Source organism: Onychostruthus taczanowskii, unplaced genomic scaffold (assembly GCF_017590055.1).
Source record: "Onychostruthus taczanowskii isolate IOZ18803 unplaced genomic scaffold, ASM1759005v1 scaffold22, whole genome shotgun sequence".
Classification (NCBI taxonomy): Eukaryota; Metazoa; Chordata; class Aves; order Passeriformes; family Passeridae; genus Onychostruthus; species Onychostruthus taczanowskii.
Genome location: NW_024499462.1, coordinates 7,067,803 through 7,094,071, shown reverse-complemented (window position 1 = coordinate 7,094,071; position 26,269 = coordinate 7,067,803). Strand labels below are relative to the sequence as shown.

The 26,269-nt window shown below is 41.6% G+C and overlaps 1 protein-coding gene across 1 annotated transcript in view; it reads left to right on the top strand.

Annotated features, from left to right (window-relative positions):
* NRG3 (neuregulin 3) overlaps nucleotides 1-6,264 on the top strand; it is a 332,789-nt gene extending 326,525 nt beyond the window's left edge. Inside the window, exons 10-11 of the mRNA XM_041405114.1 lie at nucleotides 1,475-1,645; nucleotides 5,757-6,264. Coding sequence (XP_041261048.1) covers nucleotides 1,475-1,645; nucleotides 5,757-6,264 — 679 coding nt within the window. The remainder of the gene's footprint in view (nucleotides 1-1,474; nucleotides 1,646-5,756) is intronic.
* Nucleotides 6,265-26,269: the final 20,005 nt, after the last annotated feature.

Here is a 26,269-nt window from a genome sequence, read left to right as displayed (position 1 = left end):
CACAGCCTCCTTAGTAGCAAAGGAAAAATCTTTTTAAGCAAGCATGAAAAATCCTGGAGGGAATATTATTGCCGTGGGTTGTTGGTCTTTTCATTAAAAAGCACTAGAAAAGTAAAGGTGTGGAAGAAAACAGAGGTTAGACTGCAACAGAACGCTGCTAGCCTGAGCAGCAGGATAGAGAGTGTTGAATTTATTTATTTTAATTATGGGCAGAAAATGTTGATTTTAGTGGAAATGCACACTCAAAGAGAATTTGTCCAAGGTACTTGTTCCAAGTAAGAATTGCTTTGGGAGTAGATGTGGCCCTAACTATAATTAAAGTTCCCACTAGGTAAAAAATGCAGATTACTTTTAAGTCACATTTTAATAGGAGAAAAGAAGTAAACTTATCAAAAGTCTTTTGCATTGCTGAATTCTGTCACAAGTTGGAATTATTCACACAGCCAAAAATAATGACTCGTAAAAGGCATCTACAAAACCTATGTTAAGTTATCATTAAAGATGTAAGAGAGTATGAGGTAACACATGCATTTCTGAGATCCAGAAGATGCCAAGAGAAATAGAGGAGCTGAAAAATGAATATTCAGTCATGCCATGCAGTGCTGAGACTTGTTAGCAGTAAAAGTGGGTTCTGCCTTGCCTTAGTTCCATGTTCCCATGTTTTTGCATTAGCAAATGTATGGCTTATATACCAAAACTGTGGATTCTAGATACTTTTTCATTTCGGTGTGAAATGAAAAAAAAAAAAAAAGAATCCATTCTCCTTCCAAACACCAGACATTTACAAAACCAATTTTCTAAAATAAGTAGAAAACTGACTTGTTTTTATCAAGTTCAAGTTTCTATTATATCATATAAAGAAACAGCATGGTATCCATGTATATAAACAACAAAGCAATCTGTATATAAAACAGGAATAAAATAATACAGAAATACTGTTCAAGGTGGAGAAATCTTGTCTTAGCTTCTTCAATCTGCAGTTCATAAGCTTTGCTTATATTCTTCACTTCCACTTTTTCTCAATTTAATGGTTTTGTATCAGGAAGCAGCACCTCACAGGCTGATAGATAATATATTGGGCTTTTAGTTTAGGATCTAATTTTGAATTCAGCTATGGGTATGAGAGAGCTGTATTGTTTGTTTATGCTGTCTGAGGACTCAACTCTATAGCAGGATTTTGATATGCAGCATGGAAAGGAGAAGCATCCTTTATCAAGTGCAAGAAAACATTTCATAGTGGGCAATTATTTTCATTCCTAGAAAAGAGGTGCTGTACTAAATAATGGCATAAACAGCAGTTAATGTTGGATTGTACTATTATATTTCCATAGAGAATCTCTACTGACATCATAGACTGCCACAGCAAAGTTTATAAGAACAGTAATCCATGCGTTATTAATCCTGAACCTGTACTTTGCAAAATTTTGTGCTTTTGGTGTGATAATTTTTACTCTACTCTTGATGTTGTTCCTAGAAGTCTCTCTTCATGCTGCAGCCCAGGACAAAAAAGTGGGATGCTCCATAGAAATGCCTTTCGGAGGACTCCTCCCTTGCCTCGGGGTAGGTTCAATGGAATTACAGGACCAGCATATCAACAGCTCCAAGAGTCGAGGATCACGGACCAGGACACAATACCTTGTCACGGGTGAGTAAAGCTACTCATCCTGCAGTGAGCCACTGAGGGGCTTTTAAAGTAAAATAATGCACCTTGCAAAGTTGGTTTTCTGTAGATAGCTTCATAAAGGTTTGTCTTCGAAAATGCACAAAGAATACGCTGGTTTTTATTTCCATTCTAAATTCAGTTTATTACAACACTGAGCTGAGGTGTACATAAGGTCTGGGTTTCAGAAGTGCTCCTGAGAACCTGCAGCTGCCTTTGAACTCTTTTGCAATTGATGAGATACTTTGCATAATATTTACATATCCCTATAGATTTCCAAAGACTTTCCAGAATATTGCAAGCATATTTTATATGAAAATAGGAATGATATCTGGAATGGAATAAAAATCCCACCCAGTTTTACATGTAAGTCACAGTGAAACTCTTCACTCTGATTTACAGGTGAAACTGGTGGGGTTGGGTGTCTGGTGACTTCTTTTCAACAAGTTTGACTCACACTTGTGTCATTGCTACTATTTGCTTCTGAGGAAAAAATTGTTTGTTGCCTCTTGCAGTAAATATATTATTGTTCATTTGTGTGATATGTGCATATAATTCCTGGTGAAAATTTCCTACTGAAATTGCCAGCCTTGCAGAAAGGAGCAGGCAGGCAGCCTTCCCTCTCCAGTGGCAGCATCGTATGATGCAGGCTCTGGGAGGTGCCCCAGCCTCCTCCCGGCCTGAGGAGTGAGGGACAGAAATTACAGTGGGTAATTGTATTTACTCTTGTCTAGCAAATCATGTGTGACCTTACAAGTATCAGCTTGTACTGGCCTGTATTTTAAATTTGAATTTCTGCAAAATTTGATATTGGGACCACACTGTGACCCCTTCTGGCCTCAATCCACTTAAGCACTTCATCTATATTTTGTGCACTAAGGATGTTTACCCTCTACATATCTGCTGGTTTCACAGTGTTGGTGTTCTCATCAGATTTCCAGCCCAAATGAAACGTTCCCTTGTCCCCTGCAGAAGTTACACTACTTCCTTTCTTCTCCTTTTTCACCTCCATCTTTCCCTGCTGGGATGCACAAGTCAAAGTGGTTTTTCTCCCTAATTCTATGAGCGTTCTGAACTTCATCCACCAGCAGCCTGGCTGAAGTGTAGTCAGGTCTGCAGGTAGAAGATGAGGGTGTATGTATTCAGTGTAAGTGCTTGCAAGGCTGCCCCAGAGCCTGGCAGAGCCCCTGGAATGATTCCCATCCATCTTAATGGACCTCGTTGTCAGGCTTGTACACTGCACACCTTTAGCCACAGGGCTTACAGCAAACCTGCTGGGACTATGCTAAGTAAAATCCATTTCATATTTTAAAGTTTCAGTTCCTTCTGTCTCTCTTTGATATCTGTTCTTAAAGGGGGCAGTAAAATTGTTGTGCTTCTATCAGTTTCATTCTTTAATTTAGACTCTTACATGCTCTATAACATAATTATTGTTAAATATTTATAAATGTTTGCTTTTGTTTCTTGGTTTTAGGAAGAGGGTGGAGAGAGAGCTGCACTTTGAAATACATGCACATGAATTAATTTATTCAGACAAAATAATTTTTCAGATAAAAACACAGATATATTTCTTTGGAGGAACTGTGGTTCTGGGAAAGTTAATTACAGGAGAATGTAATTAAGGTTCTGCAATTATACTTCTAAGTCTCAGTCTATTGAAAACAGCAGCAGTCTGGTGTCACACACAGAAGCATGGATCAGTTTGTAATTAACTAAAAGCCAAGTCTCACATGGTTTAGGTTTGATATCCCTTCGAGTTTAATACCTTACCTGTTGCACACAGTGTATGCACTTTAATTCAACCTCAGTTCTCCTTTGAAAGCCCTGTGAGCATGGGGCAGAAACACGTAATTCTGGCATAAAATTGGTATGTCTATCTGTATTTACAAAAATATTATGGAAATACACCAGGCATTTCATTACATGTCACTGTTGCTGCCAGTTAGTTTTCAAAATACCAAGAATCTCTATTGTGGAACTGGCAAATGTTACTGTTTTCTCACCAAACCCATTTTAATTCAGTCTTTTCTTGGTTTTGCTTATATATCATCCATATAATACCTACATTGCATGTGAAATTCATTAAAAACATTCACTCCCTTTGTTTTCAGGGTGCAGCCCAGAATATATTTAGGGCCTGAATTACCAAAAAAGGGACTAATGCAACTGATGCGATCTCTCCAGCTATAGTCGTTTGAACAATTATATATAAGCAAAGGAAACAAGAATGGGCACAACCCAAAGGTCTGCACTGTTTTGCTTTCCTTTATTTTTTTAATTGTCCTCCCTCAGGAATAAAACCCCTGATGAGTATTTCATTCATCCTGAGAGCTGATGTAAAAAGCCCCTCCATGAATGGCTGCAGGTGTGTCTGGGCATAGTGCCAATGTAATGAACCAAGTCTCAGATGTGAAACACCTGCAGAGCACGGACAGGAAGGTCCAGCACAGGTCCCAGAGAGCTGCTTGCTCTGTTATTCCCCTGGGTGCCACTTCCCAAAGCAGTATCTCTTTCCCTCACCTGGCAGCAAAGTTCCCAGCCCTTCCTCCTTACCACAGAGCTCCCAGATGCACCTCCTGGGGATGCCAGGAGAGTCCTGGGACGGGGCTGTGCCAGCTCCACAGGGGCAGGGGAATGTGTGCAGCAGCTCTACAAAGCCAGTGCCACCACACACTGGTTAATTACAGGTCAGTGGCACTCTGCTGGAAATGAACCTGAAGTTGTTTCCCGCTCCCCGCTGTCTGACACCTAGTCAGGAGCATGGGGCCAGAGGAAGCCTTTCCAGTTAATTACTGTTTGTGCCAGTACTGGACCACGGCAGTTTCCCACCATTCAGTTTCTCTTCCTTAACTCTTTTTCTGCTCATCCCAAAAAGCAGGAGGCACATATGAATGGAAGGATATTCCTGGTGAGGTCCAACAGGCTTAAGGAGCATTTGGAATAATACCCTTCAAGTCAAAGCACCTGCTTCCACACCAGATCTAAATGTTGCTCTCCTCACCCATGGATAAAACATATTAGATTCACCATTACCTTGCCTTATTAAATAGTGATAAGCTGATTATAAATAAATTATGTTCTGGTACTGAGGGGATGTCTGTGGTCCTTAGCAACCATGACTGGTAATACAGTAACTGCTAGAGCACCACATTTCTAGAAGTACTAATTTCAGATGGGAAACATCTTTTGTTTTTTGTCATTGTTTATTTTATATTTATTATCCTTTCCATTTCTGGGGTTTTTTAAAGTATTTCTTGTAAACAAAACAGAGTTTGGCTTTGAAACAAAATGGAAATATTGATACAAATTCACTAAATTGCCTCACAATCAATAAAATCATGTTTATAATATGTGTTAGTGGACGATAAAGGATTTTTTTTAAACAGTATTACAGTATCAAGAGAACACAGACATTTGCTTAAGTCCTGTGTTTCATCTCTATTTCCAGTTGAAATCTAATAAAACAAATCAGGCCAGCATTATGGGTATGGGCTATTGGAAAAAAAAAACTTACTCAGAGGCACACTGCACTTAGATGCTCTGCTTGTTTGAAGGGGAGTACAGACAATTATTCCTATGTGAATAAAGACTACACAGCCATGAGTGTTTAATGTTCTTTTCATCTGCACTTTTTTAAAGTGTTTTCCTAAATCAACCATTTGACACTGAGAGTTCTGACACTGAAGAAAGTATCAATCCAATTCCCTGAGCAGAAACATAGGAATAGAATTCCAAATTTATTTTCAAAGAAAACTATTAATACATTATATTACTTCTGAAATATAATACATATTGTATTATATACATACATTCTGAAATGTTTTGAAAAGAAATTTCCATTATTCTCCTGTACTGGTGGGCGAAATGAGACTGAGAGAAGAGCAGTGCTTTGCCACTGGCAGATTGGAGAATCAAAACCAGTCTCCAGAGCCTGTCGTTTTCCCCAGGGCCCCACCACGGCCGTGTGCTCCTCTATTTCAGGAGAAAATGGTGTGTATCTCTTCAGCACAGTTCACTGAATCTCACACAGTGTCCCTGCTGCTGGTTGCTCTGACCACTTGATGTGCAACAAGAACTCTTTTTTTTCTCTTTCCAGGTATTCATCCAGTGGTTTAAAAACTCCTCAGAATCCTTCAATAAATATGCAACTGCCTTCAAGAGAGACAACCCCATATTTTAATAACGTGGATCAGAAGGACTTGGTCAGCTATTCCTCTTCAAGGGCCAACTCCGTTCCCATCATCCCGTCTGTGGGCTTGGACGAAGCCTGCATGCAAATGCAAAATGTTCCTGAAGTAACAGGCATCAAATGGTGCAAAAACTCCTATTCTGCTGAACTTGTCAACGTGAGTTCCCCAGTCAGTAATTGTCTAATAGCAGAGCAACACGAAGTGAAAGTGCTGCTGGAAACTGTGCAGGAGCAGATCCGGATGCTGACGGACGCGCGGCGGGCGGAGGACTTGGAGCTGGCGAGCGTAACGGCGCAGAGCGGCGCCAGCGAGAACACGGCCTTCCTGCCCATGAGCCCCACGGCCAAGGCAGAGCGGGAGGCACAGTTTGTCCTGAAAAGTGACACGCAGAGAGACTCGGTATTGGCCAAGTGACTCCGTGTGGGGCTTGCGGGAGGGGAAACGAGAGGTCTGTGCATTCGACGCTTTGCTAAACAGGAAGGGAGGAAGTTAAATACAAATTATTTATATGCATTAATTTAAGAGCATCTACTTAGAAGAAACCAAATAGTCAATCGCCCTCATATCATAGTGTTTTTTAACAAAATATTTTTTTAAGGGAAAAGTTCCAGGAGGGATGAAGCGTGCTTTTAGATGCTTTCTAGGCAGGATTACACAGTTCCAGTTCCAGAGGACTTTTCCGTGGTCCTGTTCGGCTGTCCGAAGGCTTAGGCTATGCATCTCTTTTTCAGTAAAGGCCAGGTACCGTCCATAGATGCATTTCTGGTTTCAGGGCAGCACTGCAGTGAGCTGCTGGGCAGGGATTCAGACCCTGGAGAACATGTCCTGTAAGCCCAACACAGATCCAGTCCCCTCTCCCCCTCTGCTCTTGATTCCAGGTTCACACCACAAAAACAGGCACGCAGACACCTAGTTCTGGGTTCTGGTAAGTGCTGTGGAATGATGACAACGTCCCTGAATTGAGCAGATGCTCAGCTCTCAACCTTAATTCGATGTGTCAGTCGCCCCAACAAAGTCAATGGAATCATTTATGAGCTTTGGGATTGGCCAAGAGTGGCAGCAGGATTGGGGTCTATAGAGATTCAGTGAGTCCACAGCTGCTGAGTCCATCTTCTGAGCTTTGCCTATCAGAGCTGCCTTGGTGGAGAGTGAGGAAGAACGAGAGAAAATGTCTAAGTGTGTATTACAACAGGTTTGGTTTTGGTTTCTGGTTTGGGTTTTTTTAAGTGGAAACATAAACTCTGTTGTTTGTTAGCACCCCTCAACATTTCTAAACTTTTACACTTTAAGAGCATTTGTAAGCTCTCAAGGAGCACTTCTCAGTGTGTGTGTATTTTTTTTAAATTTATTTTTTATTATGGCTTGTTCAGAGAAGAGTCAGGGAGATCCAGTATGATCAAAATCCAGCCAGTAAGTGTCCACACTGCCTAATTTATTCCTGCATTCATTTTTCCAGTCACTTTAATTAATTGTGGCTTAGGCTTGTGAACTTTAAAGCTACAACCCTGCAGATGGCTCAGTATGGGCAGACCCACAGGCATGCAGAGATCCTACTCTGATGGAGCTTTCTAAGAGCAGATGGTTTCCACCAAGCCGCTCCCTGCAGGGGATCAAGGCCTTAGAGAGGATGTATCATTCCCTGGTTGCCATATCCTAATCACATTATAAGCCATTTTTGCATTAGCTTTCTTTGAGTCCCTTTTCCTCCCATAAATTGTACCAAAATGTGCCAATTTTGCAATGAATTGGGTTCAGTGACACATGTTACTGGGATTATTAGTGTAAAAATACCTGCTTATTCTCGGGGGGGAAAAAGTCCACTATAAAAAATAATCATTAAATACCCTTTCCTGGTTAGTGCCAGGAGATTGATTTTTAAAAATAGAGTATATACAGAATGTATTAAAACATTACTTTGAAACAAAATAATTGTTAGATTTATTAATGTGCCCCAGACTTTCTAGTTCACAAGTCTCAAGACTTCCCAAAATAGCACAATCAACCCCACAGTGCTGTTGTATGTTGAGTCAGAATAAAGCAATATCTTAACCTCTGTCAAGTAAATTTGGAAAAGAAATTATGAAGGTGTATGTCATTTTTTTGGGTTTTTTTTTGTTAAGGCAGTAAAAAAAATTATTTTTGACAGTCTTCATTCAGCAAGTCTTATTTTGGGTTGCTTTTGTGGTTTTGGGGGTACTTTTAAAGATAAAGTTGATGAAATTGTCCTGTTTACAGAATTTTCTGTGGCTGCAATCTTTGCTGTGTGTTTTCAACAGAAATGTATTTGAGAGCAAACTATTGTTTTATGCCCCAGGATGGAGCGTGAGGTGTTGAGACTCCCTTCTGCAAAGACAGAGCTCTTGTTGTAGCAGAGAGGGGGGATCCCCCTGGGACATTTTCCTGCCATATGTGGTGGCTGGGCACAATCTCACAGTGCATGAGCTGGCTGTGGGGGCATGGCCCCAAGCCCACACCAGATAAACCCTCTGAAAGGCAGGGTGCATTAGGTGGGGCTCAGCTTTGCACCCCTACAGTCGTTGGACTTTTCTGTCCACACCACTTGCATCCCCCCATCCCAGGACATGAGCAAAGGGAGCTTGCCTCTGCCCATAAGCCCCGTGAACATACCTGAATTTTCATGTTGTGTGAAAACTGGATACTATGTAAAGCTCTGATTCAACAATTTTCAAATGGTGATCACAATTAATGAATTGTTCACCATTCATTTCTTTGAGATGATCTTTCTGCAATACAGTGCAGATGCTTAAAAATTCAATCTTGTCAATTCAGATGCAAGAACTTCCCTCCCCCAAGCTCTGCAAATTCACCTCTGGCAGCATAATGGGAGCACACAGCAAGATTTCAGTTGAAGAAAGCACCATATCATAGGCCATGCCTTTGGGGAGAGAATGTGTTCATGCAGCACCCCCGAAAGACCCAGAAAGAGGAGACGAGCAATGTATTTAAGAGAATGAAATGTTTTACTGAATGATAGCTGAAGATCTGAAATGGTGAGGATATCTTTGGTTCATGTTAGAGATACGATCTTGTACTCAGCAAAGGATGTGTGACTGTTATATGTTAACTGTTCTATTCAGTTCTCAGCATGTTTGAATAGAGAGACGTTAATATTAACCAATGACAGACTAGTGTATTATTTGTTCAGAGCATCACTTCAGATCTTACTGAAATTGTCATTGTTTGCAGAGGAAAACAAAAAGGGTTGAAAACATCCAACTAGGTAGCCTTAATGTTGTTTGTGTGGTTTTCTAATGCAACTGTTTTCCTCTGTGGACCTTCCTGTTTTACAGTGAATGGGGCAACATTTTCTCTGAGGTCTGACAATTAATTGTGTAAATCATCCGTTTGAAAGTCATACTGAAACAGCCGACATGGCAGGCCAAATTTTGCTTTGCTTCTGGTCCCACTGAACTCATGGATTGGAAGGGATGCAAGTCATTGAGAAATGCAATTCACTCCTAAAAGGGTGTCTGTTCCCAGCCTTGGAGACAGTCTGTAATCCCCCTAGAATAGGCTCTGAACTCACTCGATTTCGTGGATCATAATTAAAAATTTTATCTGACCTATGAAGTTCCAGGTGTAGTCTGGTGTGAAAATTTACACACATAACATTGCATTCAAACAAACTGGGAGAGCAGCTGACTGAATAAATTGAACTTTCTCTGAACTGAGCAGAGAGAAAGCCTGTGTCTCCAGCACAACACCATGGAGAATTGTGAGAGGTATATACCCTGATCTTTTTAAAATTTTATTTCTGTTAAGAATTTCTTCAAAAACAATCCAAAATAACCCAAAAAAAGAAAAAAAAAAAAAAACAAACAAAACCAAACAGTAGAACAATCCCAGCATTTGAAATAGGAGATGTGGGTAAGTATGGGCACATTTGTAGTGTTTACCATTGAACAACTCTTCAGTACCCCAAGGCCCAAAGCTGGAATGTTGTCATTTTTTCAGGCACATGTTTAGATCAACAAATGTTTTTGTGGAACACAAGCCCTTCAGAATGCCTTTGGTACCTGGCCACGCTCTCAGCTGGTGTGGTGAGTGCAGCAATGGCAGCACCTGTTAATGGAGGATCACATCCCAAATCCGTGCTGCTTGCTGCGCAGTGTAGTGCCACAAAGCCTAGTAATCTCCCCTGTGATGTCAGCAGTGCTACACAAAAGGATTTATTTTGCCTTTGAGCGTCCCAGCAGCGTGTGAGCCCTCTCAGCTCCGTGGCTGGTGACTGGGTTGGGCTGGCAGCTTCATCTGGCACAGGCTGATGTCCCTGGCCAGGCTCAGCAGCAGTGAACTTGTCGCCGTGTGGCTGATCCCAAAGCCACTCAGCACCATCCTTCAAGTTCAAATTTTGAAATAAACAGTGACTTGATGGCATGTGCTTGTGACCAAGCATGTGCTCCCAAATTGAAATGTTAGCAGTTAATTCACACCTACTTCTCATGTAAGTAGGGAGAAAATCTGGATTCCTTTTCCCAGTTTATCTCCAGGTTCCTGTAGTCTCCTGTTGGACATTACTTGAACATTTCTTATGCTTATAAGAAATTCTGAAAATTAATACCAAAGAAGAACTCTGAAAGAGTCCTACTTGCAGTAAATAAATTTGAAGCTTGAAGGAACAGACCTGGAATAAAAACTGTGTTTGAAAGTGGTATTAATATCAATTGCCTTTCAATCAAATGAAATTTCCCAGTAAACTCTTTACCCCCTAGTAGAACAATGAGCTTATGAAGTGATTTATTATCTTGCCATGAATTTAAAATGCTTATCTTCAAGGAGATTGGGAAAGCAAATATTTAATCTAGATTTTTTTGTGATTTATTTTTAAAATTTTATTTCAGCAGCCTAACAGGTCAATGAACCCATTATCTGTATTGTCTGACACATAGTCATAAAGTCTCCTCTTTTGTGGTCCAAAAGCTGCAATGATAGATTTCCTTAAAGAGATCAAGATTTTATCTAATTTTATTTTTAAATTGCTCATAGAATAATACAGTTATTTATCTTGCTGAAAATATAAAGTGATGCAAACTGTTTTTGGTTTTGTACTGCATTATTGCTGAATTCACAGCAAGATTGTGCTTCCTTTGTTTTGATGTCTACTTACAGGAAAACAACTGACACCCCGTTTTCAGGTTTAGACTTGGCACTTCCAAATCATGGTATCAGGCAGGATTTCTGTATTTTCCATAGCTAAGTTCAAACATGATACAGAGTGCTCACACCTCACTGACAGCCTGCACTGACTCTTCCTTGCTTGAAAAGATTTAGCAGTCTCCTCTTTGATCAACACTCCTGTAAACAAGGAGTGATTTTTCTAATACCCCACAGGGCTGTTCTTGTGCAAGTTTTCCCAGATAAATAATGAAAATACAGCAAGACCACCTATAATTCTATTTTTAATATAAGAAACTATATATAATACTTTACAGCTATAATGGAGAGTGGTTATTGGTGACTGAAGTATGTAAATAAACTATAGGACGTAATGTATGTCAGGAGCATGGAAATCCTGAAAAAAATTTGTAGCATAGCTCTTAATAATACATTCTCTTCAGGCCATCAGGAGACCTACATGCAGTTTATAATTTGCTTTCCCTGGGGGGACCATGGTCTGTACCACATCCCTGAAGTGGCTGGACACTGGTGTCCCCTGTCCTTATTTCCTGCAGTGCAAGAGCCACTTCTGTGCTCTGAACTCTCTGAATTTGTAACCCATCAGCTTCTTCACTCATGTTCAGTTTTACCTTGCCCTCAAAATGAAGAGTATCAGCCTGACATTTGGGACCCTGAATAAATTTAAAGCCTTAAAGAATTTAATGCACTTAACATTTGTCTGCTTTGATTTGACCTGATGGGAACCCTCTCCCTTGAAGGGTTTATGCAGCCTGTGCACTTTCCTGCCGTTCCTTCAAGGAATATGGAACAAGAGCTCCCAGTTGTGTAAATATTTGGAAACAAAAAAAATTTACAAATAATAATAGAGGAATAAAAAATAATAATACTAATAATTAATATTCTAAAATATACAATAGTTCCTTGCCTTCTCTGGAATACACAGCAGTAGTTAAAGGTTATCAAGATGCATCAGAGACATGAAGAAGACTCAGTGAGGCTGGTTTATAAGTCATAGGCACTTTCTCAGGAAACCCAGGCTTGGAGTTTCCCTTGTTTACATTAAGAGGATTCTTTCATAGCATGAAATTCACTCCTATACATTGCATACCTCAGCAGAAGCAGGATGGAAACTCTTCACTTTGGCTTTCTGACTCAAGTTAAACTCTCTTGCTTTAGATTATCTCTGGTCTCTTCCAGGAAAGAATAAATGAATATCCAAAAAGAAATGAAGAGAGACTTGAATACTTGATGTAAATTTTTTTAACCAAAAATCAACCAATTGCTTTTAAGACTGGGGCCATCTGCTGAACCTCAGTGTTCTAGAAATAGCTGGGGCTTACACTGCTCTTGGTGGGGCAAACAGAGGTGGTGCAAGCATCACCAACCTCACTACCCCAGCAAGACACACTGGGAACAGCTGGAGAACAGGGTAGGGAGCTTCTCCTGACTGTAGCACAGTTTTTTCCATGGCTGAGGAGGGATGGAATTTGTGTCAGGCCAGATCATGTCATCGGAGAAACTTGCCTTTTGTTTCTTTTGCAGGTCATTCTCATTCCACTGAAGTTGTGCTCATCAGCACTAGTTTGTTTTTAAGTTAGGGATTTCCAAATTCTGCAATCCTTTGAAGTGTTGAATTTAGGAAGCAGAGACTTCCAAAGAAAAAAGTAAAATTTCTTCTGTAATTTTTTAAACCATTACAAATACATGTATTGCATTAACTATTTTTTAAAAATCAGATGTTGAAAGCTAAATTACAAATATTTATATTTACATACTGATAATAGGGGATGGCTAAGATCTGTGTTTCATGTTTCTCTCCTGATCATGTTGAAGATGTCCCAGCTTGTTGCAGGGGTGTTGAACTAGATAACCTTCCAACCTGAATTATGCTAACTATGTTCAAGTTAGTTCTTTCAAGCTGCCCACAAAAAGCTGGATATTTCTGTGTGCATCAGTGATAACTTTGGGTTGTAAATGTAAATGATTTTTGGACTACATAAAACTTCCAGGTCAGACTTTGGTGTTGCACAAGTGGCAGCTGTTTCACTGCAAGCACAGTTAATGTGAAGGCTCCCAAAGGAGGATATTTGTGGTGGCTTAGCAGTTGAGCTGCCTTAAATAAACCCCAGGTCTCTGCCTGTGCAGTGCTAACCTCTGCTTCTTTCCAAAGGTGACCCACAGAGCTCCTCCACCAGTGACTGCCAAAAGGCAGGTGACTGACTTCTGTGAAGGCTCCTCTCATTAAATCAAAATGAAATAATAGGAGCTAAAAATTGATGGGCTGGATTCTCCCAGGTATTGCCTGGTTACATGGAGTGCCAGCAGCAGTGCTGATTTACAGTTTCTGAGCCTGTGGCCCATGGTTTGACCTAATTCATTAGTTCCCACCACCTGAGCTGGGGCAATTTAAGCAGAAATGTCTCTGCGCATCAGGGTAACTTCAGAGAACTGTTAAAGCAGTCTGATTCCAACTAACCTCGTTTTTTTTTACTTCATTGTATATTCTCCTTGATTATTGCAGAGGTGAAGCTGCTTCCAAAGTCTTAAAATTGTCATTGCTGATGTGTCTTTGCCAGAGCTGTCATCAGCTCCAGTTCTGACTCCAGTTCTGCAGATCAGAGCTGGCTCTTGCAGTCCAAAAGCATGTATGTACCATAAGATAATTTGGGTTGGACAAGACCTTAAAAGATACCTATTTCCATCCCCCTTGCCATGGGCAGGGACACTTTACAATAGATCAGGTTACTCCAACCCCATCCAACCTGAGCTTGAACACTTCCAGGGATGGGTGGCCTCAGCTTCCCTGGGCAGCCTGTGCACTGCCTCCCATCCTCACAGGGAACAAACAGTACAAGGAAAACTCTCCATGCTTGTTCTGCAGCAATTATGGGCATTCAGATCTTGGCACGATCAGGCTCATCGTTCACATCATCAATTTTATTTAACAAAGCTATCTCTTATACGTAATTTCCATGCTGCTTCTCTGGGTGTTATAGAGAGAAGCATGAAGGCAAATTCAGTTTGTCTGCATTTTCACTTCAGATAACAACGGTGTGGTTTTTTCCAAAGCAGGTCAGGAGACCAGCTCTTAATTTCTGAGCTGCCTGTGGGGAGTGGGGTTATTCTGAACACGGGTTGTCCATGTGCACTTTCTTATCCAATCTGTCTTTCTTCCCAAGAAGTCCTCTTTCTTCCAACAGCCCTTATTCCTGAAAACATCTAAAACATTAAGCAAAGCTAAGGCAAGAGATGTGCTCTTGTCTTCTGTGCAGAAGGGACAGGGGCATCAAGAAAGGCTAATTACCAAAAACTTCTTCAGCTGATTCCATTAGTTTTGCACAGACAGGTGATGCTAAAATGATTCTGTGTGGTTTGGTCACCCTTATTTGCAGGCTGTGACATAGATAAACTGTTTTAAATTGTCTGTGGTTTGCAGTATCTTGGGCAGACTTTCAGAATGCTCAGGACAGCATTTGCCACTCTCCTTAACTTCCATCTCCGTTTCATGTGCCTGATGGATGTTTCTGTGACACTGGCAAGGGGGCTGCACCAAGTCCCACAATATCCTTCTGGCAAGCAGGACAAACCAGCCCTTCCTGAAGCCTTGCAGGCAGTGGTCTGGATGGTGAGGAAGAATCCCACAAGCTCAGATCCCTCTTTGGACAGGGAATAGAGTTTATAGTAGGGCAGGCATCTGATACTAAAAATAAAAAAACCTCTCCCAAGGTTTTGGCCAACTTGAAAAAACACCCTGGAAATCACAGTCCTTCTAAATAAGGCTCCTGTCTAACCTCATACAGATTGGAAACAAAGTTGTGATTTTCATTTCAGTTTCATTTCAGTTTCTCTGGTAAGTAGTGGAGTAGCTTTGCATTTCCATTAATTTAAAGCTGTCTGTAGATGGCTTCAGAGAGCAAAGAGAACCCATCACTGTGGGAGTGGCTGTGCTCTAGGAAGGTGCTGTAGCTCGTGGGCAAATTCCCATCCTTGTGGCAGGATCTGGGCACCAGCACATTGCCTGTCTTCCTTAATGAGCTGAGAGAAGACCAGGCAGAGCCCTGTGTTCTCGCTCACGGGCTGCTGATGAGGCCTGGAGCAAATCCCTACACTAAAAGCACTTAAAAATGGAACAGAGGTGATGGAAATGTGGTTTGTTCACTGTGAATATCCAGCTGGGATAGTTGGAATAACTGCAAGGGAAGAATTGCCTTTGCAAATCATGTGCCTGATTTACTGGTTAAATAGTTTTTCACTCCTCCCTATTTAGTCAATAAGGACATTAAGATGTCCAGAAATAAAAGTGGAATGATTGGTTCCCAGTACTAATCTTAATGGTCACAAATCCAGTATTTCAGATTTTTTGCTCAGCACTTAGCAAGTAGAGTCAATCAGGCTTCATTTAAATAGATGAGCTCCTATTGTAGAGTTAAACCTGATTACATACTTTCCTTTATTGGTCACTAGATCTTTTCTATATCACATAAAATTATGTTTACCTTAAAACTGATCTGTAGATATGCCTGAAACAGCACCTAATGTGAACATAAAGTCAATGTTCTCAATGCTAGGGCGAGTCTTGTGAAAAATTTTTGCAGCCGAAAGTCTTGAACCATTCACTGAAATAAGACAACTATTTGATTTCGACAGAATGGATTTTGTTGTCAATAAAATCACTGATAAACACTTGAGTTGGATTTGGGACTTCTGAATATATATATATGTAAAGCTACATACACAATCTTTCTTTTAGATCACAGGAACGAATGCTCCAACTTATTCATCTAAATAGCTGGAGAAAATATCCACTTAATCACATAGTCTAAACACATTGAAGTAGGGGGAAAAAAAGGTGTTCATTTTCACCTGTGTTTATTTTTTCACCAGTAAAAATAAATAAAAAGACAAGAAAAATAATCATAGTGCCTATGACAAAGATTGTGTTTCAAGAAGTGTGCAATGTGTACCACGATTACTTTAACTGCAAATGGAAGCTGCTTTTAGACTGAGTTTGGTTGAAAGGAAATATCCTTAGAAAAACTGTTACGCAGAATCCCAGGAAATGTTTTGGTTCGATATGTTTGGCCTCCATTTTTGTGGAGCTGTACATTCCTGTCCATGGTTCTAAAGGATAAAAAAAGAACTTATTTCAGAATCAATCTGTATTTTGACTCGTTTTTATACTCCCCTCACCCAGGCTGGTTTACCATATGTGTAAATGAAGCTGAACAGTGTCATTTTTTATTTAGTGCCACAAATGAATCTTATGGCATTCCTCAATTCAGTCCTTTTCCCCTGCTCAAGTGGTGTGTTCCTGCTGTCTCCAGCCATCTCTCACTCAAAGCAGAGGTTTCATTTGCTCTCAGAGCCACAAAGAGAGTTGAGACAGACCCATCTGAAGATGCCAGCTCTCTTCATGCAGCCTCACAGGTGGGAGGATCAGTGGGGGTTGGAGTTGGAGACAAGAAGATACAGGGATCTCTGACATCTCAGCGCACAGAGAGGCACCCACCTGGAAAACCCAAGCCTTCTGCTGCTCAAGTCAGTCCTTGCCTGCAGCCCTGTCAGCTTTGGGCTAAATGAACCAGGTAGAAAGGAGGATCAATCCAGAAGAGAGGCAGAGATGGCAACATATTTCATTCTGGAGGCCCCCTGCCCCCCCCCCCCCCCCCCCCCCCCCCCCAAAAAAAAAAAAACCAAAAACAAAACAAAACAAAAAACACTACAGGTTCTTTTCAAAATGGTTTCTTACCTGATCACAGTGAGGGTGTCTCAGCAGCAGCCAAAGGGGTGGGGCAGGGTTTCAGTGTCACACACCCAGCCCCAGCCAGGGGCTGCCACAGCAGGTACAGTGCCCACCCCTGCTCAGAGCCTCACGTGCCACTTGGCAGGGATGTCCCTCCCTTCCCCTTGTGCCCAGGGTCATGTTTTCCAGCACATCCCCGGAAGTGTGTGCTGAACCTCTCCATGGTGAGCTTATTCATCACCCAAACCCCAAGGAGGCTTTCTGCTCAAGTGTTTCCAGAATGTGTCTCTGGTGATGCCAGGGACCCCTTGGCAATGTCCTGAGTTTTTGTGTGTCCCTGACACCAGGAGCTGTGCCCACGGTGTGCTGAGCACCCTGAACCCAGGCAAGGGAAGGAGGGAGCAGGGCTGTGGGTGCTCCCCGGCTCCACTCCATCTCAGTTCAGCTCCCCCATTACTCCTGGATGCTGTCTTGCAGATCCTCAAGTTCCTGCTGCACTTGGCCTTTTTCTATTGGCTTTTCCTTTTCTTTTGCTGTGTGGTTCAGAATAGTTCTCTGCATCTGACACTTGGGTTCTTCTTATGCATGATTTTTGCTTGCAATCTGCCTTCCTTGAGAAGTGTTAGTCCAAGTGCTTTTGAACACACTGGTGTTACAAAAGAGCAAAAGGAGTTTTATTTTCAAACCTGCCCTTCCAGGCACCTCATACCCCTGGGACACTGGCATTTGGGTGAGTTTGATGCTGAAGTCCCCTGGGTTAGGAAGGAGGTTTCCTTTTGCTTGGGGCTCTGGGCAGGTTTGGGTGGTTGTGTAATGCTGCCCCAGATGAGGCTCCCACCCACGCCTGTGCTGGGCTGAGCTGTTCACCTGGTTTGCAGTCACAGCTGTGAGCACGGAGGACACCCTTTGTCTCCCCACCTTGCAGGTTTCTTCTCCTGGTGTGCCTGCACCAGAAGGGTCCTGTCTTGCTGAGAGGAGGCAGCTCTGGAGGTATGGTTGTGGTAGGAGGCTTTTTTTCCTAAATGTGATTTTTTTTTTTTTAAAGGCATTTAGGTCTGTTTGTTTGTTTGTTTTCCTCCCTTTGGGTTGTGCTGAATATTTTCTGGAGTAGGTATTTTATTTATTCCATGGTGTAGTAACTTAGTTTATTAGACTGAGCAGGGATTAAGGTATTTATGCCATTTAGAGCTATAGTTGACTGTTCTGAAAATCTGCATGCTTGGTAAGAGTAAATCTCCTTTTACTCCTTTACACAAGAGTAAAATTTTTATTTCCTCCTTTCCAGAATGCAAAAATCTGAAGCTTGTTTAGAGCATGGTTTGTGCTATGATAGGCACTGCCTACTGTCCAACCATCCCAGAAAACATCCTCCATGCAGGAACTCTGGGAACTTTCCAAGGTTCAGCTTCAAATATAACAAATAAGAATGATGAGAGAACCTCATAAAACTCCTGTTAAGAGTCATATTTGATACTTACTTAAAATTTCATGTTGTTATGCTATGCCCTTTGCCAAAGACACATTAACTGGGAGTGCTTTCTGAAGCAAGGCTGCAGCAGGTATCGCACAGCATCAGGAATGTCTTGGGATGATCTGTACCCTAAAAACGAAAACCACTTTGCTTTGGCAGTCATCTACAGAGCAAAAACTTTCCTCAAATCACTTAAATATTTTTAATTCATACTCTTCACATATACAGGGCAAGCTGTTAAAAATGCCTACATGTACATCTCAAGCTACAGTTCAAGTTTTGCCTATTTAACTTAATGGGAAGATCTGCAGTTTCTTACCAGCTAAATGCTTATACGAATGTCATTGGTACTGTACAAAATAAGAGTAAGTCTTACTGTAAGTATCTTTTTTGCTAGGACTTGCACAAGGAGGTCACAGTGAAGTGCTTACTTGCTTGCAAAACCTTTCTGCTCCAGCACAGCTGAAGCAAAGATGATTGTGAAGTTAATTTGTCTCAGGTGTAGCACTGTTATCCCCAAAAAGTGTTTTCTACCAATTTAATACTGCTTAAAATAGTGCACTTATGTCTAGAGGCTCTGGATGTTTTTAACCTTAAGTCAAAGAGCTTGTTTCTCTTTACTTTTTCTCCTTCAGTACAGTGAGAGATGAAGTTAGAGTTGGGCAGGCAGCAAAAGAGCAATCAATCACAAAATTCAGGGTTTGCCCTTTTGTGGTTGTATCTTTGTTATTTAAAAGCATTGTTACAATAAGATTTACTGAGATGCAAAGAGGAGGCTGACATTTTGGGAGGCTCTGGCAGTGGGCAGCAGAGGAATTGAAGGAAAGCAAGGCCTGGGGAAAGGGTGAGTCTCACTTAAGATGAAGACATATTTTGGGATAGCTGCCAAGGACTTGGAGGAAAAAATCTGTGGATCTGCCGCATATGCAGATGAGTATAAGCCAGGTGGACAGTTCCAGGTGAGCAAAGGGGAGCTGATCGCAGAACCAGGTGGGGGGAATCTATTCTGAGAATAAGATTTCTTGATAATTATCAACCAGAAAAACGGGTGGCTCCAAATATAATTTTTTACTCAGCATAATCAGAGAGGGATTATTTGCAGGTGGAGTCTGTGGTTAGTGGTGCCTGGGTGTTCCTGGCCCACAGCTGTACCTACAAACCCTTCAGACTGGCAGGTGGATTGGACTAGGAATGATGGTCAAAGTAGAGTGAATAATCCAATGGAAAGATGATGTTTTTTGGCAGAGCTGATTTATTTTTCAAGAATAAAAGAAACTAGAGGAGGAAAAAAAAAAAAAAAAGAGGCTGTTTAGTTTGAGAGATTTGGTTAGTTATTTCACTTGGTGGTTTTTCTCCTGAAGTCAGGCCAGAGAAGGCTACAGGGACTGAATTCTAGGAACTAACTTAAAATTAGTTCCTGTAGCCTGGGGTGGTGCTGGTTCTGCCATCAGAGTGGGTACTGCAGGCATGCACGTGCCTGCCATGCTGCACTCTGCAGCCCTCTCTGGTCACAGTCTCTTCCCATTATCTCCCTTATTTCCGACCATGTTCCAGTGTAATGGACCTGGGCTGATGGGAGTACAGAAAATATGGCTTTCCCCAAGAGATCATACCAAAGCCTACAGCTGCAGCACATCCCCTGCTTTCTCTTTGGTGTCCTACATGAAGCTGCCAGTTGTCCTTCTCAGGGCTTCTCCTATGGCATCTCATGCTCTAGTCTTTTCCATGTCACGCTTGATAGGTTGCTGCTGCTTTTCTAAAAATAGAGCTGCTATTCTAGGCTGGGATTTATACCAGGAATAACAGCTATGACAGCTATTCGGGGTTTTCTTTCTTTAAAATAAAAAGATAGTTGTGGGTTTGGCCAAGTCTTCAGGAAATCTGGTGCTTTTTGGTTGATTCTCTTAACAGTCTGTATTTTACCATTGGCTGTAACAGCTTATTGACCCAAACTCTGTAGGGTATGCCTTGCTCTGGAAGATTTCTTAATTTGAATTGAACAGTGTTTATAAATTTATTGGTGATAATTTTTACTGTAAATGTAGCAAGGTATAGATACATAACTTCTGGATTCACATCAAATGAACTTTTTATTCCTACCTAGTTAATTAAGCCAATGTAGTTTAAATTCTCTAGCATAGAGCTTTTTCTCTCCATTAATTAAATGGATTAACCTTTCTTAGAAAGATATGGCTAATTATATTACTGTACCAGGCTATTAATTCCTTTCCTCAGTAAGTTACTGTTCTTATATGGCCACAGTGACCTGAAATAATTACAACCCCAATTTTACTTGAAACCTTTTCGTTTAGCACTCTTCTGATGAAATATACTGCTTCTGCTAATGTCTTACAAATACTGGGAAGGAATAACAGTGCACAGAGAGAATTTCAAGCAGCACTATCAGAGTAAAAGCTGTGGATACTCTAACAAAACAGTATTCCTTTTCCCCCCTAGATTATCACTGAGGTAGTCACATGCATGTTTGAGAAGAGGAAGCAAGTGTTCTCTATTAGCATTTGTTAGATTTCTTTTGTGTACTAGAAATACTTTATTTTATCTAGTTGAAGATGGTGGAAAAATAAGGTTATGATTTACTGTCTGTTTGAAGTCTGAGGCTGCCTGGGGTCCAAAATTCACAATGCCAGAGGCTGAATTTCTCTTCCTTGTGTTTGGAAGCATAAAACGTTGGGCTGCTGTTGTGTGCAAGAAGAGGTGTTAGCTGAATACTTGCTGATTGTCTAACACCTGATTTCTTACGTGGGCAAAGCCTCCTGCAATCCAGTTCTGTGAAATTAAATGGGGAGAACTCAAAGGGGTTTGTCACCAGAGAGGAAAACTTCTCACCTGAGTTTCATGAAAGATGCATCATGAAGCCAAACAGGAATGAAATTCATGATTTATGGATTAAATATCACTTTAATCAAGAAGACATTTTAAGTAGCCAGCTTAATCATTGTCATCAACTTCATCAGGGTGATTGAAGCCATCATTACTTTAGCAGCTGATTAGCAAGAGCTGGATGTGGTCTTTCTGCTAATGCTGGGGCTGCTCATTAAGAAAGGTGTCAGAGGTCCCTGACACCACCTCTGCATGATCTGCCCTGGTGCTTTTGCTGTATTTTCCTGGAAGGGTATGTGGATTTTTCCTTAGCTTATACTTACTGTGTAATTCAAAATAATTGCTGTTTTGTATTACAAATGCATAAGTATTTGCATGAAACTTGTTGATAAAAGCAGAAGTCTGATAGGTGGTGATTAGTTTATCCATGATTATAAAACCTAAGAAACAATTTAAACACATTTTTAAAAATAAAATCTAAAAGAAAGGATTCAAGGTTTCTGAAGGAAAATAAAAATGCATCTAGACAATGCATAATCCCAAAGCAATGAAATGCATGGTGGAGGGGACAGGTGGTTGATTTGTGCTCAGAAAAGAAAAAAAAAGCAATACTGGGCAAGATTACCAAAATGAGAGTCAGTTTGGAAGTTAATGTATAAACTTCTCTGTCTGGAATGAGAATATAAGAAGAAACATTATTCAGGTGTAGCGTGCCCCTGGGCTATATGTGGTGGGTAAAGGGGAAAAAATGAAATTTTTCTGTTAAGCACCCTAGAATAGGCCATTTAAGATACAAGCAGTGAAGTCTTAAGAAGGCTTCGGGAGCATAAAAATGAGTCTGAAAAGCAACTAAAATAACTATAATAAGAAACTATATAGGAAGTTACCTGTAGAGATGATGAATCCAGCCAGCCAGACTTTGGGTAGGGGTGCTTTCTGTCAAACTGAAGATAAATTATGCCTGTTTAGGAAAGCAGCCCTCTTGCTCTAGTTTTCAGATTATTTTCTTCCTTTTTTTAACTCCCCCCACCTAAAAAAAAGTCTTATTTTTAACTTCACTAAGCTAGCAAAGAATTGAGAGCTTGATCAAAGACACAGGTACTAGCAATTTTATCAGTCTTGAAGGATTTTAATTACTCAAATAATTCAGGTTTTCCCTCGGATTTTTGATGGGGGTTAACCTTTGGCCTGCCATTATTAGAGCAAAACTGAAATAAACATTTTCCTAAAATACTTACCTGCACATGGGGGAAAATTGAGCAGCTCTCGGCTGAATGTGAGTGAGACTCGAAGATTTGTAATCCAAGTGTGGTGATTTTTGAAAAAAAAACTGGTGTTACACCTCATCTGTATTCAGATGGAGACAGGGGAAAGGAAGCCAAGGATATTTTTTGTCATTTTGCAATAACCACTGTGGGAAAGGCAATCATTCCCAGCCCCAGCAGTCCCAAAGAAGCAGCAACCACAAATAACAAGGAGGGCCCTCAGCAGTACACAGAATACTGTGGAGGGACACAGAATTTCAATTTAGTTTCAGAGTATATGGAACAAATTTACTTTGAAACTAAAGTCTTTGTCTTACAAACTCAGTTTAATGACAGTCAGGACTGAAAGTGATGTGGGAAGGAGAGTTTAGTGAATGTGGGAAAAGCAAAGATAAAGGGATTAGAAGGGGAGACCACTTGAGACCAAGACATGCACTGATTTAGCAGCCATAATCTCTTTCCTTTGTGGGGCAGGAACACTTGTGTCAATCCTGATCATCTTTCTGTGAAAGGCATTTTCCCAGTTGTGATGGCATCTTTCCAGCACCAAATCTTCCAGGGCTTCTCTGGCTCTTTGGTGCCGTATGTATTGCTTGCTGAGGTCCTGAATACTTGCTTTCATTATTAGTGGGATCTTTCCCAGAGTATTGGGTTCTTCAGGTTCACACAAGGGGCTTGCCAGCTGTTAAAATATTTTCCATTGAGAAGAGCTCCTCCAAATCAAAGCAGTATTCTCTGCCATCACAGGGAACATGGAGATGGTATTTTGGAGCTGAAGCTAGCAGAGGGGATTTCATCAGGCTTCCTGCACCAGCCCAGGTCCCTGTTTGGTGCACAGAGAGCTGTGCTGTCTGGCAGCAATGCTGGGGCTGAGCGTGTGCCTGGCTCCTCTCCTGGCCCTGCTGTTACAGCAGAGCTGCAGCAGAGCTCCCTTTGCATCAGCTTGTTCTTGCTTGCATGTGTAGGACAGACTGAATCAAGTCTCCATTTTATTCTTTGGGCTGGTATGCTTTAGCATCAAAGGAGTGCTCCTGCTGTGGCTGGTGTTTCAAGAGACATCCTGGAATTTCATGTCTATTACTCCTTGTTGCTGATAGCCTGTCTCTCTTGCTTACCTTTGTTTCAGACCCTGCTGGTGGGCTTTAAGAGATACCCCTCCTTCCACTGGGGTTTTGCTATCCATGGGGCTTAGCATTTGGTACCATTAACAGGCTTTTTGTGGTGGCAGCACTGTTTTGGGAGAGCGATTTGGAGTGTCTGTGTGCTTGGCAGTTGCTGGAGCAGCAGCACCTGTGACTTTCTGGAGAGAGGAGCTGCGTGGGGATGGCAGCCTGGCCTGGCAGACCCCAGGGGCTGTGCTGGGACCCAGGCTGCCTCTGTGGCCTGAAATGAGCAGCCCAGGCTTCTGTCCCCATGCAGGAGGACAATCACACCTCCTCAATGTAGCAAATAACTGTGGCAGCAGACTGCAGGAGCAGCAAAAGCAGCAGCGAAGCGCATCTGATGGGTCCTGCTGCTTTGTCAGCAGTAAATAATCTTGTGTGAGCCCTGAGAGCAGCTCCCAGCTCTGCCTCCAGCCACACTGGCCTCTGTTCAACCAGAAGCTGGACTCAGGGGTTGCCCTGGACCTTGTGCATGGGAACCAGTGTCTGCTAAAAGAGTGATGTGGAGGGAGTTTCCATAGAGCAAGGTAGCTCCTAATCCTGCTTCAATTATTTCTGCGGCAGTGCAGTCACCAAATTAGTGGCTGTGGGCAAGACTGAGAAGGACAAGTGCAGGGCACCTCAGCCAGATTTGAGATAGAGCAAACAGATTTTTGAGCAAAGGGAGAGAGTGGTTATGCTGTTGTGTCTGTACCTAAAGAAAGAACTCACTTGTTGATATAATGAGAATTGCTGAAGTTCTCTGCTTCTGCTTTACTCATATTGTCCTAACATGCTTCCTTCTAGATTTCTTTATTTCTGCTGTTTCAGGTGATCTAATTTTGTGGTCAAAACAAGCATATGGAGAGGGACATGCTATTCCCTAGCATGTTCTACACGACAGCAGCCCAGTGAGTTTAAGCACCAGCACAAACAGCTGAAGTGAGAATCATAAGCAATTGTTGTATCAGACACAAATGGTGTGTCTCAGCCTGTTAATAGAGCAGCCATTTATTAACGTCCCATAAACATGGCAGAATTTCAGAAAGGTCATTCACGTGCTCTCTTGTCAACCTGCTTAAAGAATAAGAGTATTTACTTCTACAGGTTGCTGTGGAAAGAGATACTGCGTTTTTAACAGGGCTGTTTTTGTAGATGTTAAAATCACAGAAACCTTTGAAAGCAACTCTGCTGTTGACTGTAAGAAAAATAAATTGTATGTGCATGTGGAAGAGGAGTCCCAAAGACATATAAACATCATTCTGCCAAATTAAATTTGTTTAGTTAAGGATTGACAAGATGCTGAGCTGCTCTGGTTTTGCTCACTTTTAGCATCACCCATATTAAGAACTTACATCCTAGAAGTATAAATAGCTGTTAAATAGTCATCCTTTCTAGGTCAAGGAAAGAAGTCTGTGCTGCAGCTTCAGGAAACAGGGCTGAAAAGGAACAACAGGAAGCCAAAGGAAAATCAGGACGGGTAAAAGCCAAAGTAAAATTGGGATGGGTGCTTGTCAAACTTTTCAAAGCTTGCACAATTTCCCTGGACACCCCCTTCTACTCACTTAATATTTTGACCCTTTAATGCTTTTGCTGCAAGACTTAATTTGGTTTCTTCTCCTTTGACATGCAGAAAAGTTTTCCATTTTCCACTTTGTATGTCTGTGAGTATTTGAGGGCTGTTACAAATCTCTCTCCTCATTTGTTCTTTCCTGGAGCTACCTTGCCCTCCTTACCACTCCCTTCCATCACGAAATTCTTCAGCCAGTGTCTCCCCCAGTTACAAAAATGAAAACTTGATACCTGCCAAGTACTGTTTTACCATTCAGCCTTCATTTGGCAGTGGTTTCATTTAGTCCATGTTTTATCAGACAGAGTGTCAAAAATCTTTATTATAATTAAAGTACATACTCTGCTGGGGCTTTCCTACCTGCAAGGCCTCTCCTCCTGTTCAGGGTGGAAATTGGACTGCTACAAGTTAGTATTTGACAAACCCATGTTTATTGTTAGTACTTGCACACACCTGTAAAACTTGAACCAAATGAATTGAATAAATGAATTTGAGAGCAGAAATACCTTGATTTCCTTCTGTGTTCCCACAAATAGTCTCTGCCTTCTGCTATCCTTTATGAAAAGAGGCTTATGGGTTAGCCCAAACCTCTTCCTTCTGCCCACCCTCACTTATTTCTCAGGGGCACTCTGCTGGAGTTTTTCAGTGACTCCAGTTCACATGTGAGCCCTTAAAGGTGACGTGTAACTGTTTGAAGAGAAGCTGGCTGGGGCAATGTCTTCTAAGGCAAATTCCACAAAGCCCAAGGGAAGCATTTGCAAAGGCAGGGATACAGAAGCCAGTGTGCCCAAACATAAGTTTTGAGGCTCCTGACAGGCAGAGAAATCTGTCAGATGAAATGGAGGCTGCTTGCCTTGAGAAAGATCCCCCCAGAGTGTGTTAATCAATCACGTAGCTCTGCTTCATTTACAGAGCAAAGGGAATGCAGCAGCTCTCTAGCCTGGTGGGAGGGAGCTGTTTTGGGCCAGCTCTGATGGGGCTGCCCCTGCCCAGGCAGATGCTGGTGGTGCCTGACATGCCCCAGGCTTTGCAGTTTGTGTCGTCTGGTGAAGCTGCACGCAAACTCCAGGCACTGGTGTGAGCAGCACAGCTCCTGGGTTGTCAACAGGATGATTTAAAGCATTTGGACTGCAAAGAACAGATGCACTAAACCACAATGACATTACATGTGTGTTTTAAAAGCACATTTCCATGGATACACAACAAAAGTTATCCCAAATTAATGTTCTTGGAATTCATATTTTGAAT